Here is a 15,181-nt window from a genome sequence, read left to right on the forward strand (position 1 = left end):
TAATAATAATAAAGAGAGAAATGTGGTATCCACATATAAATCAAGTATAAAAACCAAATGAGTATTCATATTTGAACTGACTGTTTATAGTTCATAATGCATGAGCAAAACCGAAAGTTTCTGTGATGACTGCCCTTGTACTGTTCACTATGTAACTTATTCATTATGTAAGAATTTGTTCTACATGTAAAAACTTGTTTGTTATGCCTCAGAAGATTGGAGACTGACGAAAATTAGGCTTGGGGTGGATTAATGATTGTGCATTGAGCATTGACTCCCCTATACAGAATTTTATTGTCGTTAACAACCATTTGATCAATAAATATGAGAGATGCCCTCACAAAAAAAAAAAAAAAAAAAAAGGACAGACTTCCAATGGTAAAATAAATTAGTAAGCGGGATGTAATGTATAGCATAAGGAATATAGTCAAGATATTGTAACAGCCTGGTAGGGTGATAGCTGGAACCTAGAATTATGTATATAAATGTTCTACCACTGTGTTGTACACTTGAAACTCATGTAATGTAATACTGTGTGTCAACTACCCTTCAATAAAAAATAATTATTTAAAAAAATATATATATATAAAAATGGAAATAATTGCCCATATTAATACTACCTACTCTTAATATTTTGGGCTCTATCTTTTCAGTTTTCATACGTATATGTACATGCATGTATATGTGTAGTATACAAACATACATACATTATATATTTTACAACATTGAGATCCCAATGTATAAGCTTAGGAGCCTGCTGTTTTCATGTGAAATACTGTTAGCATTTCCATATCTAGAAATAATCTTTTACAACAGGATACTTCTGCCTGCATAGTGTTTCACTATCTGCGTGGCCATGTTATTTTCCTTTTAATGAGCATTAAATCTTTTATACATCTGTGACATTTATTTTTCTTATGCTGTACTTCCTTGAAGTAGAATTATTAGATCAAAGGGTAGCATTAGAATTTCATGCTTTGGATGAAATTTTTACCTTTTGCTCTTTTGGAGTTTAAATGGTCATGGCTATGATTTACCACTGAGTAATCTATCCCCAATAAAATAAACTATTTTATTAGCAGAGAGCTACCAGTGTGATATAGTATGCTAATGCAACAGTAGTAAATAATATAACAAGAGGAACTTTTTCAAAGCAATTTCAGTGCAGTGTAGCAGAAGAATTAAGTGGTATGCTGGTGGCCTCAAGGTACAGCTTAATTATTGATGGACCCTAGATAAATAAGTAAGAATAGTTCAAGCTAACATTACTAGCTGGTTCTCTTAACCCTATAGGTAGCTCATTTTTCTAAAAATAAAACCAAACTATCATTTCCACAATGATGTGATTTTCTGAAATATTTTAGAAAGTATTTTAAATGTGTATATAAATTGCTTATCAGTACAGCAGGAGCATAGTAAGTGCTTAGTAAATAGCAGTTGGTGCTTGGCCTATTGTATTTATCATTGCCTATATTGCTTAGTGACAGTAAGACATGTGTGATGGATCTGGCTATAAATGTAGTTACTTGATGAGAGTATTCAACATGAGCTCAGAAACTTTATTAAAGACTTTCAAAGGGGACATGAAGCAGGTAATATTGTGTCTCTCATTGGAAAGTGGTATAAATTTTAAAACTCTGATGTCAGCTAAGTTGGACATTTTGTCACACAGCATGATGGGGGTACTGACACTCACATGTTAGTAGTGGAACTCATAATTACATTGAGAATGGTTGTTAAAAAGCACTTGAAACTTATTTATGTTTAAAAAATTCTGGAAGTGTATAGAACAAAATAATTCTAAATAGGTATCTAAGTTACTTTTATTTTCTTCTGTTTGTTTATGTGTAATTTCTGATTTTTGTACAGGGAACATAGTGAATAAGGCACACAAGAAAACAACTATTTATTGTAAACTAAAACCTTAAAAAAACTTGGCCCAATGTATACCAGTTTTTACTGTAAAGAAGTGGGGAACTATAACCAGTCACTAATTCAGCCTCAGATACTGTTTATTAATGGAGAATTACCTTATTCTCCACATGTACTTGAGAACTATGCTTAGAATATGCAGTATTAGGGTGATTAAAATGAAAAAACATGAAATCAGGGAACTTCTGAGGAAGATGGCAGCTTGCACATGGGTTCCAGTTGCCTTATCTCCCAACTTGTCTTTGAAATGGTAAGTCAAATATATAAACGGGAAAAACTAGAACAGCCTTCTAACTTCAGGTGGATCCAGTTACTGCTTTGTTCATTCTCTGGGCTTCTACCTCACTCTGCATGAAAGTCTGTACCCCCATGTCCTTTCCCTAATTTTATTTTTCTCTGTAGTACTTATCCCATTCTGAAATATCATATATTCACTTAACTTCTGTTCACTTCCTGTCTCCTCTCAGAGGAAAGTAACCTTATATTGTTCACTGAAAGAGTGACTGACACATAGTAGATGCTCAGTAAATATTAAATGAATAAATAATGAGTATTTATCACAAAACAAATTTCAAGGCATTTCAGCAAGCTAACAGGGTTGAATTTAAGCAGCACTGTTAGGGTCAGTCTGCTTCCCAAGCGAGAGACATCAGAGGGGATATCAGTCATGGGAATGAAATCTCCAGCTTTCTTTTCGGAGGACTAAAAAGGAGTGTCCAAAGGAAGCAGAAAGTATGAGGGAGATTACAGAGAGTATGAAGATTGAAAAAACAATCCTGTAAAGTTCTTTACAAACTCCTGAGCTCACCCCAAGCTGCACATGTCTAATCTTAAGCAGTATAACTGCCAAAGACTTTGAGAACTGAGCTAAGGAGATTAGATCACTGCCTGGGTTCCAGACCAGCCACTAGATGTTACATATGCATGACAGATCTAACTAGTGCTACAAAGGTGTTACAAACAAAACTGACATTGAAACCACAACCCATGGAAGGCTGGTCACCATTTGCATCCTGAATCAACCAAGTTGATTTCTTGACAAAATGAAAATATCAACATTCTATATTTGGTTTAAACAAGACCCAGAATCTCCTAACATAATATTCAAAATATCCAGAATACAATCCAAAATTACTCAGCATACGAAGAACCTGGAAACCCTCAACTCACGTGGGAACAGGGTATCAACAGACAACAGTTCTGCATGACACAAAAGGAATTATTTAGCAAAGAATTTCAAGTCAACCATGATAACAATATTCCAAGAAATAAGGGCAAACACTCTTGAAAGTAATAGCTGGAAAAAATTTCAGCAAAGAAATAGAAGATATAAATAACCAAATGGAAATTTTAGAAGTGAAAAATTCAGTAAGCAAAATTAAAAATTCAGTAGATGGGTTCAGTAGCAGAATGGCTAACCAGAGGGAAGAGTCAAATTAATTTCTATTAATTTTAAAGATAGATTAATAGAAATGATCTGAGCAACAGAGAGGAAAAAGATTGGGGGTGGGGGGAAGGTCAGTGCCTCAGGGGCCTTTGGGACAATACCAAAGGGACTGATGTGAATATCAGCAGAGTGTGCAGGAGAGGAAAAAGAGTGTGTGTAAAAAAATTTTTTGAAGAAATAATTGTAATAAAACTCTCCAAATTTGGCAATAAACCTGCACATTCAAGAAGCTCAACAAAACCTAAACTAGGTGAATCTAAAGAAATCCAAACCAGGAAACCAATAGCATTGAAAAATAAAGACAGAAAATATTGAAAGTAACCAGAGAAAATGGTACATTATTTATGGGAAAACAACAATTAGATGACTGTGGATTTCTTTACCCACTAACTGCCAGCAGCATCATACCAGTTGTGACAACTAAAAATGTGTCCCCTGGGGGGAAAATTGGCCCAAGTTGAGAACTGTTGATCCAAATTAAGTCCTCCATCTTCCCAAACAAGTTTTTAAAAAGAAATACTCCAGTTTGGTTTGTTTTTCAATCACAGGGTTTACAACTCTTGAGTAAATGAACAAACATGGAATAAATCAAAAGGCACCCAGTCCCTCATATTTTATGGGAGTCCCAATGCTGTCACAAAAAGAAGTAAAAAAATACTGTTCCGTCCAGGTTTATTTAGGTTCAGTTAGATTAGCACTTAATAATGTTCACTTTCAAAGAGCCATAGACACTGAATCCTTACCTCAACCAAGTCCTCAATCAGGAAGGAAGTGGCAGCCTTAAGAAAAGAATTGATGAAGATAAAACATTCTTAGCATATGTCGAGGTATCTGCAGTTGAGATCAACACATTCTAAGGAACCTGAGAACATTATTCTGGTTGCTCGCCAAGGTTTCTTGACATTTGAAGAGCATGTTTAATGTCACATGGTGAAAGATTTCCAGCAGGTGCAAGAAATGCCATATTGGAAGATACTGCACATAGAGCAAATATTTGAATTAAGAAACACTTGTGATATCTTGAATATAGCAACTCAAGAATATGTAGTTGCAGACCGAATATGACTGTCAGATTGATTTCAGTAACTTTTGAATCTCAATTGAAAGAGATAAAGTTTTCTTATTATTAGAGAAGCAAATAAATAGAAACAAGCAAAAATTTTACCAGCTGAATACTTTGTCAGATCAACCTGGAAACATAAAAATAATAAATTCTGACCCTGGATATATGAACTATTTAGATTAAGAAAAACCAATAATTGTCAATAATCGATAGTAAATAAATACATGTACCATTTTTACTTTTTAATCTTTGATAGTTTCAAGTGAGCACAGAATAATAATTGGCTAGTGTACTGGCTTGAATAAACATGACCATAAAAATGTCATCTCTTTAGCTCTAAAAATGGATATTGGAAGGGTCTACTAAAATCATCTTTTATTGTTTATCAAGATATTATACTTCCACTGAACAGTCACAACAAATCCACTGTAACTTCCACTTTGGAAACTTTACTGAAATCAGCTTTCTTTTCTAAAACTGGGTAGACATTCCATTTCATTATTCGTTCAACAAACCTTTATTGATTATCATTGTGTACCAGGCACAGTGTTGGGTTCTAAGGTCATGAAAGTGAGTAAGACGCAGATCCTCAGTTAGTACCCTAGAGGAGCCTCTAATGTAAGAAGAAAGTGAACTGTGGAGAAAGAAGTTAAATCACAAATTGGTAACTGCTGTTACAGAGATATTCCCTAAGACCACAAGGACACAGAGGATTGAGTAAGACACACTGCGTAAGGAATATGGAGAAAGGCTTCACAGAGAAAGTGGCATTGGTTCAATGTCTTAAACTTGGTGAAGTTTTACAGAGGAATTAGGGGAAGTGCATTCTTATATACAGAGAAAATAGCAAAAGTTAAGGGCCTGGGGTTCTGATCTAGGAAATAACGTTAGGGGAAGATGATGGTAGGTGGGGTGCTTGGTGGCACCATGTTCCCAACTCTTAACAGTTGTGAGTTTTAAAGATATATTAGGCCATTTCTTTTTTGCCTGGACCTAAAGCTCACATCAGTTACATAGCTGGCTGGGGTTAGGAGTGCAGCTTGTACTATGGTGAAGTTTATATAGCGAGATAACAACCATCTCAGACCTACAAAGGCAGGTTTGGTTGGGGGTAGTCGGGGCATGCAGTAATTTTTATCCTCTGTGTGAGTAATTGGTATACTGTCAGCTAAGCAACTAAGGAAGCTGGGAAATTTTTTTATCCAAGAATATGATGTAATTAGCTTTGTTTTTTTAAAAGCATTTTGAAGAGCAAATTGGAATGGCGGAAACTGGTCTTGGGGAACCTCGTGCTTCTAGAAGCTGTTGCATGAGTAACATGGGTGGTAATTTTTTGCACTATCATGAATTATGGCCATTGAATGTATGTTCAATGCATATAATGACAATGTCTTCAAGAAGTTCTTATCCATATAGATTAAGAATTAATCTGATATGTTTTTGGGGTCATTGTTGTTTTATAAAAGTTCTGTCCTAATCAGATTTTCTTAAAGCTTCTATTCCTTTAGCTTATGGCTCTTAAGTCTACTAGAAAAAGAAAAAGAATCTAACAGTGATTCTAAGATTCTTGGACTTACAGTAACTCTGCACACATGGGTTTGGACTGCCTCCACAAAATGGCAATTGTGAGTGACCTCATATCACTGGGAAGTGTGTGTTGCCTCCTAATCCCTCCAAGATCTTAGCCTCCACCCTTGACATATAAAGGAAGTGTCCTTAATGCCACTAGCTGCAAGACAGTGAGCAGCTGTCTGGGAGGCAAGGAGAGTTTGCTCTTATTTCTTTAAACTCTGTCATATAGGAAATAGTTGAAGACACGGGAACTATTTAGTATAGAGAAAGTAAGCCTTAGCTAGGACACAATAGCTGTCTCCGAATATTTGAAGACCATAAGCTGGCTTATGTTAACTAGCTCTATAAGTCTACAGGAGTCAATACCAAATGGTAGGACTTACGTGGAGAAAAGTTCCACTTTCTCCTAAGGAAGACTTTCTAACAGTTACTGCAGTCTGAAGTCAGCAAGGGCCAGCTCGGAATTAGAGTTCTGCTTTATTGTAGCTTTGCATTTTCTGTGGAATGGACTTCATTCTCCTTGGTATAGTACCTCAAATGCTTAAGTATCCCAGAAAATATGTCTTGAATTATGTTGAAGTGACCATCTGAGACATACTTTGATTTGAAAGTTGATATGAATAGACTGTTAAATCAGCACTTAGAAAATTGGAAGGTGACTTCATGAGATGAAACAAGGATAAGATGTTGAGCTGATAACAGCATGACAGAACTTAAATTTATGGAATGTTTAGTATGTGCCAGGCATTGTGTTCAGCAGAGAACAGTGGGTATCTCGTTTAACCCTCATAAGAACCTCAGGGTAATATACATTGTAATCTACATTTTACAGGTGAGGAAAAGAGAAGTAAAAGATATTTAAGTAGTGTGATCATTGACCTTTCTTGAAGATTTTAGGGTTTCCCCACCCCACCCCCTACAAATAGGCTGTCATCCCATGTGCTTTTGCCCACTAGCTACAACTGTTTTCTAAATTTCTCTGGCTGTATTCAAGGAACCTAATTTTTAGTGAAAGCATACTTAACCCACAGGAATTTGTTTCTTTATCTATTCCTTTAGCTACCTTTACTTGAATATGGTTAATTCTATAGATAATTAAGCAGCTGTATTTCTGAGATGATGCTATTAGTATTAGGCTAAATATATATCTTTAAGGGAAGTTTCTGATTTAGGTTAAATTCTGAAAGATTGATTATTAAATTTTGGTTTGGTTCAAGAGTTATATAGAGAGATTTTACTTGGTTAAATTGTTTGAATAAGCATTAATCAGACTGGGCTAAAGTTGTTTTCTTCACTTTTCTCACTAGTCTCATTAGACCAAGGCCACTTTTCTATCTCAGACATATAGAAGGTACTCATAAAAATGGGCAGAATGAATGAGTGCATGAGTGAGTACGTCAACAAATGAGCTTTTATCAGTATCTCAAAGAATCTCTGCCTTTTGCTTACTAATTCAGCAGATGACTTATAAATGAGCAAATCTGCTACTTCATTGATTTATTTTTGTAAATAGTCCCTGGATTTTTCTTACTGCAGTGCTATTGAGACTAAGGCCACAGGTTTCCTACAGTGTGGGCCAGTTTGCTTCAGCATAGATTCTACTCAAAACCCCAGCCAACTGTGCCAGACCGACCCTCAATGTGGCCAAAATTGCACTGAGGGTCAGTCCAGCTTAGAATCTTTGCATAATCACATGCAATTTTATCTCAAGAGAGAAAGTTTGGCTTTCTGGTAAATTAGTAGACTCAGGTTCATGTACGAAAGAAAATAATGTGGTAATATTAAAAATTATTAATAAAGCTGAGTTATAAATTTTTGCTTAGTTCAGCATACTGAAAATGGTCTGGAACTGTATTCCTGATATTTGTTAATTGTATTACAGTCTGACCAGAGTTTTCTAACATTCTGATTTTAATTGGATGGGTTTGTTTCCATCAGCTACTGAAAGTTTATGCCTAAGTGATTATTCATTTAGGGACACTGAAAAGACATTTCCAGTTTATTATCATTTTGAGTAGAGAAATAATCCTAATATGAAAAATTGTGCTTCTTGAAGAGTTAAAGGAAATGCAAGGTGAAAATGAAAGTGTTGTTTCATCTGCTTTATTCCCTGTAGGATTTTAAATTTCAATCTTGAGTTACTTAATCTGTCTCTTCAAGTTCCATTTATACCTGGGAGGTTATGAGTGACTTTGGTGTATGTGACTTTGAACCTTCAAACTGCTCATAAGCTGAACCCAGGAACAGCAGAGCTTTCTCACCGGTATGCTGAATGCCACATTTGCCTGGCAGTTATATTAGTAAATATTCTAGGAGATGCCCTAGATAGTTCCTTTAATTTTGTGTTGTTTCAAAATGAAGTTCTATTTCTCCTGTATCCAAGATTCTTTCTAATTTTCCAATATTTACTACATGGAATTTTATCTAAAAGAATATTGATTATTTTTCTCCTCAGGAATGAAGTAGATCATGAGGCCAATTCCAGGTATTGATACTTAGTTGTGCATTTTATTTAATAGAAAATAGAAGGGAAATGTGCAGAAACACTATAAACAGTGTCCAGAAAGTGGTCTACGCCATTAAGCCCAACCGAAGTTTCTCTGTTAGGCATGTTGCCTCTTGTCTTCTGAGTAGATATGAATTAAGTGAATCTATTATTATCAAGACACATGAACTCTGGAAACTTAAAAACACACACACATTGTAGAACTATGGCCTGACCCTTTTAACCAGGATTTACATCCAAAACTCACTGAGTGTGAGTTGCTAAAATCATTTGAGATCTTCTCATTAAATATTTAATCTAGTTTTCTTACTTTTCTCTTACTCTGACTCTGAAGCAGCATGAGGTCAGGATTCCTTGACTGGTCATCACAAGACTTACTTTAAAAATACCTCTGTGAGAGGCCAGAAGCCCTCAGAACTGGTCATTTAATCCCACCACCTGGATCACTTGATTGCTTGGTGTACTTGCATATGGGTATATTAATTCTGCTCTTTGTTCGGCCTTTCTCTTTCTCCTTTCTGGGAGGTTCTGGGGAGTTCGTGTGCAGGCCCCCAGGGATAGTGGTCCCAGCCAGGGCCCACCAGGGCAGTGCTCATTACCGTGCTCTGCACAGAGAGCTCTTGGGGCATGGGGCTCTCTGCGAGGCTGAGAACTCTGGAAGGTGGAAGCCATGCCTTTACCCAGCTGTGGGCCTGTTCATTCAACAGACGTTTACCTAGCACCTGCATCGTGCCAGGCACTAAAGCAGACCCTGGAATACAAAGATGATTTGGAAGTAGTCCCTGCTCTCAAGGAAACCCTCTGTTTAGGAGAAGAGATGGAAATGTGAAAAGAGTAACTAATAATGGATAACATCAGCTTAGCATTCACAGTGTGCCAGGTTTTGTGTTCATTGTTTATTCCTCAGGACCATCCCCATAAAACTCTGAGGTAGAGTCTTCTCATCTCCATTTTACCACTGAAAACACTGAGGTCCTGTAAAATTATTTAACAGGTACACAGCAACTAGATAGTTTGAAAATAGGCAGTTTGACTTTATAGTTTGAACTCTTAACCACAAAATTATATGGTCTAGGAATGGCAATAAGTGATTATATTATAAAATCACAGAGAAGGAGGATCTAAATTCTCTCTTTGGGGGACAAGATGAAGTTACAAGCAAGTTTTCACAGAATAGCACAGAGGGTTGTACTAAGCACAAGAAGGAAGGCGAGTCCAGGCAGAGGGGATGGCACGGGGAAAGCACCAGGGATGTGGAAGCAGGACCTATGAGTTAGCAGCTGATGACCAGGAGGAAGGATGTAGTCTGAGGTTTGTGGGAGTGAAGTAGATAAGTTAGGCAGGGGAAGTTATGGGTGATTTTGGAAATTTGGACTCTTTGAGGGGTTTGCACAGAGGCAGGACAAAATTAGATCTTTATTTTTATGTTTTTAATTCTGATGACATACAGGATATGGATCAGCCAGAATAGATAGGATGGTGACTTCCTTTCAAAGAGAAGAAGCAAGTCTCGAATGAATCCGAGATTATGACGTGAGAAACGCTATTGTCCTGGAAGCAATATAAATTCATTAGAACCCTTTTAGAAAATAGTCTTCTGATATGTATGAAGAGCCTTAAAAATGTCAGTCCTTTTACCCTAGTTATTTCATGTCTGGAAATCAATCTTATGGAAACAACATAAAATGCAAGATATGCCTTTAGACCAGCATTTGTGATATAATTCAGTGCTTAAACCATATTGGTGAAATTGAATGAATAAGTAAATAAATGATTGAATGATTGGTGGAAAATTGTGGAAACGTTGGAAACCATGCTAGAAGACTGATTAATAAACATTCACTGGGTAGTTATGAATTCAGTAATGATAGTTCAGAAAATTATTTAAGAATGTAGAAAATTTTATGATAACTGAAGAAAAAAGCAGAGTAGAAAAGGGCACCCTATTATTATAGAATGATTATACCTCAGAACCATGTTTAGATAAACTTAAAAGAAATACATCAAATAATTATAGTAGTTGTTTTGTCCTTCTGTTTTCTATTTTTGCAAGTCTCCCATATGTTAAATTTTTTTATAATGGAAAAAGCTAAAAACTTTGGGACTGTTAATTTGGGACCTATTTTGAAGTATCAGAACATCAAAGTGACAATAATGAAGTTAGAAATAGGCTTGGCATTAAATTCTAGGCTTACAGGTGGAGAAAGACAAGTACCAAATGATTTCACTCATATGTGGAGTATAAGAACAAAAGAAAACTGAAGGAACAAAACAGCAGCAAAAGCACAGAACCCAAGAATGGACTAATAGTTACCAAAGGGAAAGGGACTGGGGAGGACGGGTGGGAAGGGAGGGATAAGGGTGGGAAAAAAAGAAAGGGGGCATTATGATTAGCATGTATAGTGTGGGGGTGGGCACGGGGAGGGCTGTGCAACACAGAGAAGACAAGTAGTGATTTTACAGCATCTTACTATGTTGATGGACAGTGACTGTGAACGGGGATGTGGGGGGGACTTGGTGAAGGGGGAGCCTAGTAAACATAATGTCCTTCATGTAATTGTAGATTAATGATACCAAAATAAAAATTTAAAAAAAATTCTAGGCTTACATATTGGACACATTTAATAAATGTCTACTGAATTGAAGTTCTAACCATTTCCTTTCCCCTGGCTCAGAATCCCAGAATCCTATTGCAGTGTATGAGAATTTTTACCATTACTTGAACTTATATAGATTGCATTAATGGGCTGAAAAAATTGTTCCTTTTTCTAACTCCATACCTGAAGCAGTTGACGGGACTCTCTATGCAGGACTAATTTTAACCAGCCAATCTCAAATAACATAGAAAATACTTCATTTCAAACATATATCATTTCATGAAGTTATTTTTTCCTCTACAAAGGGACCCTTTGTTGCTTTCCTTAATACTGGTATCAATTTTTTACTCAGCAGTTCTTGTTCAAGAATCAAGGATCTGCTTTCACTGTTTTCAAATTTTTAATGAAACAGAATCCGGAGGCATATTTAACCTATTAAATTTGATGGGCTTTTGATAATCCTGATATTGTCCACTTAGAGGGTTTCAGTTCCTTAGTGTGCCAGCATATTAACTGAGTGCCACAGTGGGCATGGTTTGGTTTAAGATTGCTTCTTTTGAGGTCTAGGGTAGTAGTTAGAAGAGAAGGTTGTTTTTCACTATTACTCTAGTAAGTGGGAGACATGTTTAAAGTTGGGGTGGAGTAACCTGGGGTCATCCTTTCCTTCCTCCCGTGCCATGAGCACTGGCGCTGTGCTGCCAGCACTCAGACTAGCCCTTGATGTTGTGTACAGCCCAAGTATCTGTGAATACAAGAGTGTGCGTAATTCCTGGTTCACACGTCGGTCACATGAACGACTGCTTCAGAGCAGTCCAGTTCTTTAACAACGCTTGCAGACTAAAAGAGTAATGGTGAGAGGAGAGCAGTTAATTTCAAGGTTATTTTTATGAGGCCATGGAGAGTTTAGACTGATTTAAAGTGTGCAAATACTTTCATGTGTCATGAGGATAGCCAGGGGTGTATATATTTGAAAGGAACTCCCCACCAACTTTTCCCAAAATATAAAATTCCCATGGGAACCTGGTTGCATAAGGGGTCTCTTTCATGAGTTGTATATATCACATTGGCTTGATATGTGATGATGTGATTAATTCATCTAGTACCACAAGGAATAGGATCTGCACAAAAATGGAACATAGAAAGATAAATTTAGTGTGCATATATGGCAAGGGAGTATGGATATAAGAAAAAGCCAAGGGCTTTAGGGCCCTCCCAAATCAGGGGTCACTTGGAGGGATCTAAAGGCCAGGGCAATGGGGAGGGACATCAAAATTAAGTCAACCAGTATCTACCAAGCACTTCCAACATCGAAATAAATGGAACAAGCATCCTTAGAGACCAAAAGAAAGAAAAATACCACATGGCCTTTTCACTCGAGAGTTGCCATTACAAACAATATCTGGGAAAGAATTAAGTACTTAACAGAAAGTACTTAACAGCATTTATGGGATGTCTACTATGTGTTAGGGACTGCTTGACGTGCTGTGTGTGACTCTGATGAATGCTGTCATCAACCGTACAAAATAGGCCCAATGACTCCATTCATTCTGCAGTTCCAAAACTGAGCCGTAAGGAAACCCAAGGTCTTTGAGACTTGAGACCCAGGCCCTCGGACTCCAGAGTCCTGGCTGTCAAGCATTATACTATACTGCCTCCCAGACAGATTTTTTATATTTCAGGGCCTCTGGGGAAAGGGGAAAGAAAAGCGAGTATGCTTGGCAGAGCAGTTTGAGCTGTGATGCCAGATTGTTTTCTCCTTCATTACCTGAAATCTTGTAAACTGTGAAATATATGAAGAATCCTCTCACTTGTTCTAAGATATTTGACCAAGGATAGCTTGGACAAGAGCCTTATCACTCCAAACCTAACTATTTAATCTGATTCTAAATATTCTCGGCTTGGGGCTAATTGGACCTTTGGGGTTTCTTTTTTGTTGTTATTGCTCTAAAGTCTTGGCCAAGAAGTATTTTCTTTCTGGACTTGCTACCTGAAATGTGGGCAGCTGGGCAGTTAGTTGGTGCCCTTTGATCCCATTAGAGTTCTGAATTGGTGGCCCAGATCCTTCAGTGATACCTGATATTAAAAAAACACCAAGCTGAAGTCACAGGAGATTGCAGTGTAATGGATATGGTCAGAATAACAAGACAGGGAAACTAAAGTGAGTTTCGGTTGCCTTCATTTGCTCACTAGTGACTTAACTTTCACTGTTGAGTTGATTCATAACCCCCCTCTTCACATATGAGGGACCCAGCAAAACATAAAATCTCTGACTCCAGTTTAGGGATTTTGAAAGTTGTCAGGACTTGGTAAGTAACAGTACTCTTTATCACTCCAGGAAACCCCAGCGACAAAGACTGGTAACAAATTTGAATTTCTCAAAGTTTAGATACTGCTCTGATGTCATCATCCAACACTGTTTTATCTTCCACAGTTTTTCACTTCATTGCATTTGGCCTTTTTGGAGGGCGGCCTGACCCCCTGACCTTGTGTTTGCAGAGAGACTGTGTTTCATCTGCATCCTAGTATTTTCTTTAGAGTTGTCTGTGGGCCTTTCCTTTCTGCCCCTTCACCAGTAGCCAGCTCTCAGCAAATGTAGTAACTACTTCAGCTATTACACACACACAGTGTTTCAGCTCATTTTTGGATTTATTAACAAGTGTTTATTGAAAGCTTCCTATGTGCCCAAGCAGGACCTGGGCCAGGGTGAGCATGAGTATCTCCTTAAATTCCATACCCTAGTGCCTCTCTTGCCCCACCCTAGTCCTGGCCTTGAGCCCAAGCACAGTGCAGGACCAGGGCCACAGCTGACAAAGGCATGGCCCATACCCCCAATATACCCTGACAGTCTAGCAGAAGACACACAGATGAACCAATGGATATTGGTAGTATCTCAATCTGTAGATTAAGTCACACTGCACGTTTTTTCCATTCCCTATAGCTGACTACAAAATGAACTCAAAACAGAAAATATGTAATGTGGATATGTAATTTCCCTTAAAATAATTTATACATTTTGCTGAAGAAAATAATTCAAGTACTCCTCTATCAAACTCTCAGAATTAGCCTGGGGAAGAATATTTTAAATGCTGTTATTTACCAATGAATGGAAGAATAAACTCTCTTTTTTGTCTTAATGAAAAATAAATAAATAAATGCAGAGGCAAAAAATAGGTGGGCTGTACGTGGTCTTAACATCTCACTGCTTTGAAAGTTAAAATTGTAACCAGTCAGCTAGTTATTTCAGAAAGGGAGAGTTAATTCCCCTTTTGGTTTCTAAAGTAGCATTTTGGAAATCATACTTCAAAGTTCCTTTGTGATGATACTAAGAGGGGAGACAGGATGCTGGAATTCATCTTTGAATGACTTCATTCTGCAACTCAGCTTCTGAGCATGCACGTGCTTCACCCTGCTTACTTTTATTCTCTCTCTTCTTGGATAGTAGGAGAGCCATTCAGACTGTCCATTTGTTTGCCTCTATGGTGATCATTGGTGCAGATAGCTAGTATTTAGAAAGGGCCATTTGTTCAAAGGTGTTATTATGTCAGGACTCTGATAGCCTTCTGTTGTTTTACATGTGTTCTTCTAGTTTTGTTTTGGTCAGTGGACTTTTTAAGATGTACATGATTTAGAAACATTTTTCCATTACATTTTTTAAATATTCTTTATCTTAATTACAGAGCAAAGAGATTGCATTCCAACTTCATGAGGATTTAATGAAGGTTCTTAACGAGCTGTATACGGTAAGCACATCCTCCTTCTTTTGCAAGAATACTCAGTTTAAAATTCTGGTTTGCAGAAACACTGCTCTTATTAGAACTCATTTCAAGATAGGGTATATTAGTGGATGCTCTTCTAGTTGAAGTGGAACCAAGCAGATACATGCACACTGTTACATTCTTTTGTCACTTCCTCCCAAGTTGGGGAGACTGTAGTCAAACAAATATATATATGCAGTTAGCACATTTTAAGAAACTAGAGTAAGTTGTCCCAAAAAGACATGTTTTTAACTGGTTGGATTATATTTAACCCGTATGTATATTCAATTCCAGAATGTTTTTTCAATT

At 37.1% G+C, this 15,181-nt stretch overlaps 1 protein-coding gene across 8 annotated transcripts in view; it reads left to right on the forward strand.

Annotated features, from left to right (window-relative positions):
- The window catches only part of SRGAP1 (SLIT-ROBO Rho GTPase activating protein 1), a 281,990-nt gene that overhangs the window by 164,204 nt on the left and 102,605 nt on the right, over positions 1–15,181 (forward strand). For all 8 annotated transcript variants that reach the window (XM_036894920.2, XM_036894915.2, XM_036894919.2 and 5 more), the window contains one exon: positions 14,795–14,857. In XM_036894920.2, coding sequence (XP_036750815.2) covers positions 14,795–14,857 — 63 coding nt within the window. The remainder of the gene's footprint in view (positions 1–14,794; positions 14,858–15,181) is intronic.

Source organism: Manis pentadactyla, chromosome 10 (assembly GCF_030020395.1).
Source record: "Manis pentadactyla isolate mManPen7 chromosome 10, mManPen7.hap1, whole genome shotgun sequence".
NCBI classification, from domain to species: Eukaryota; Metazoa; Chordata; class Mammalia; order Pholidota; family Manidae; genus Manis; species Manis pentadactyla.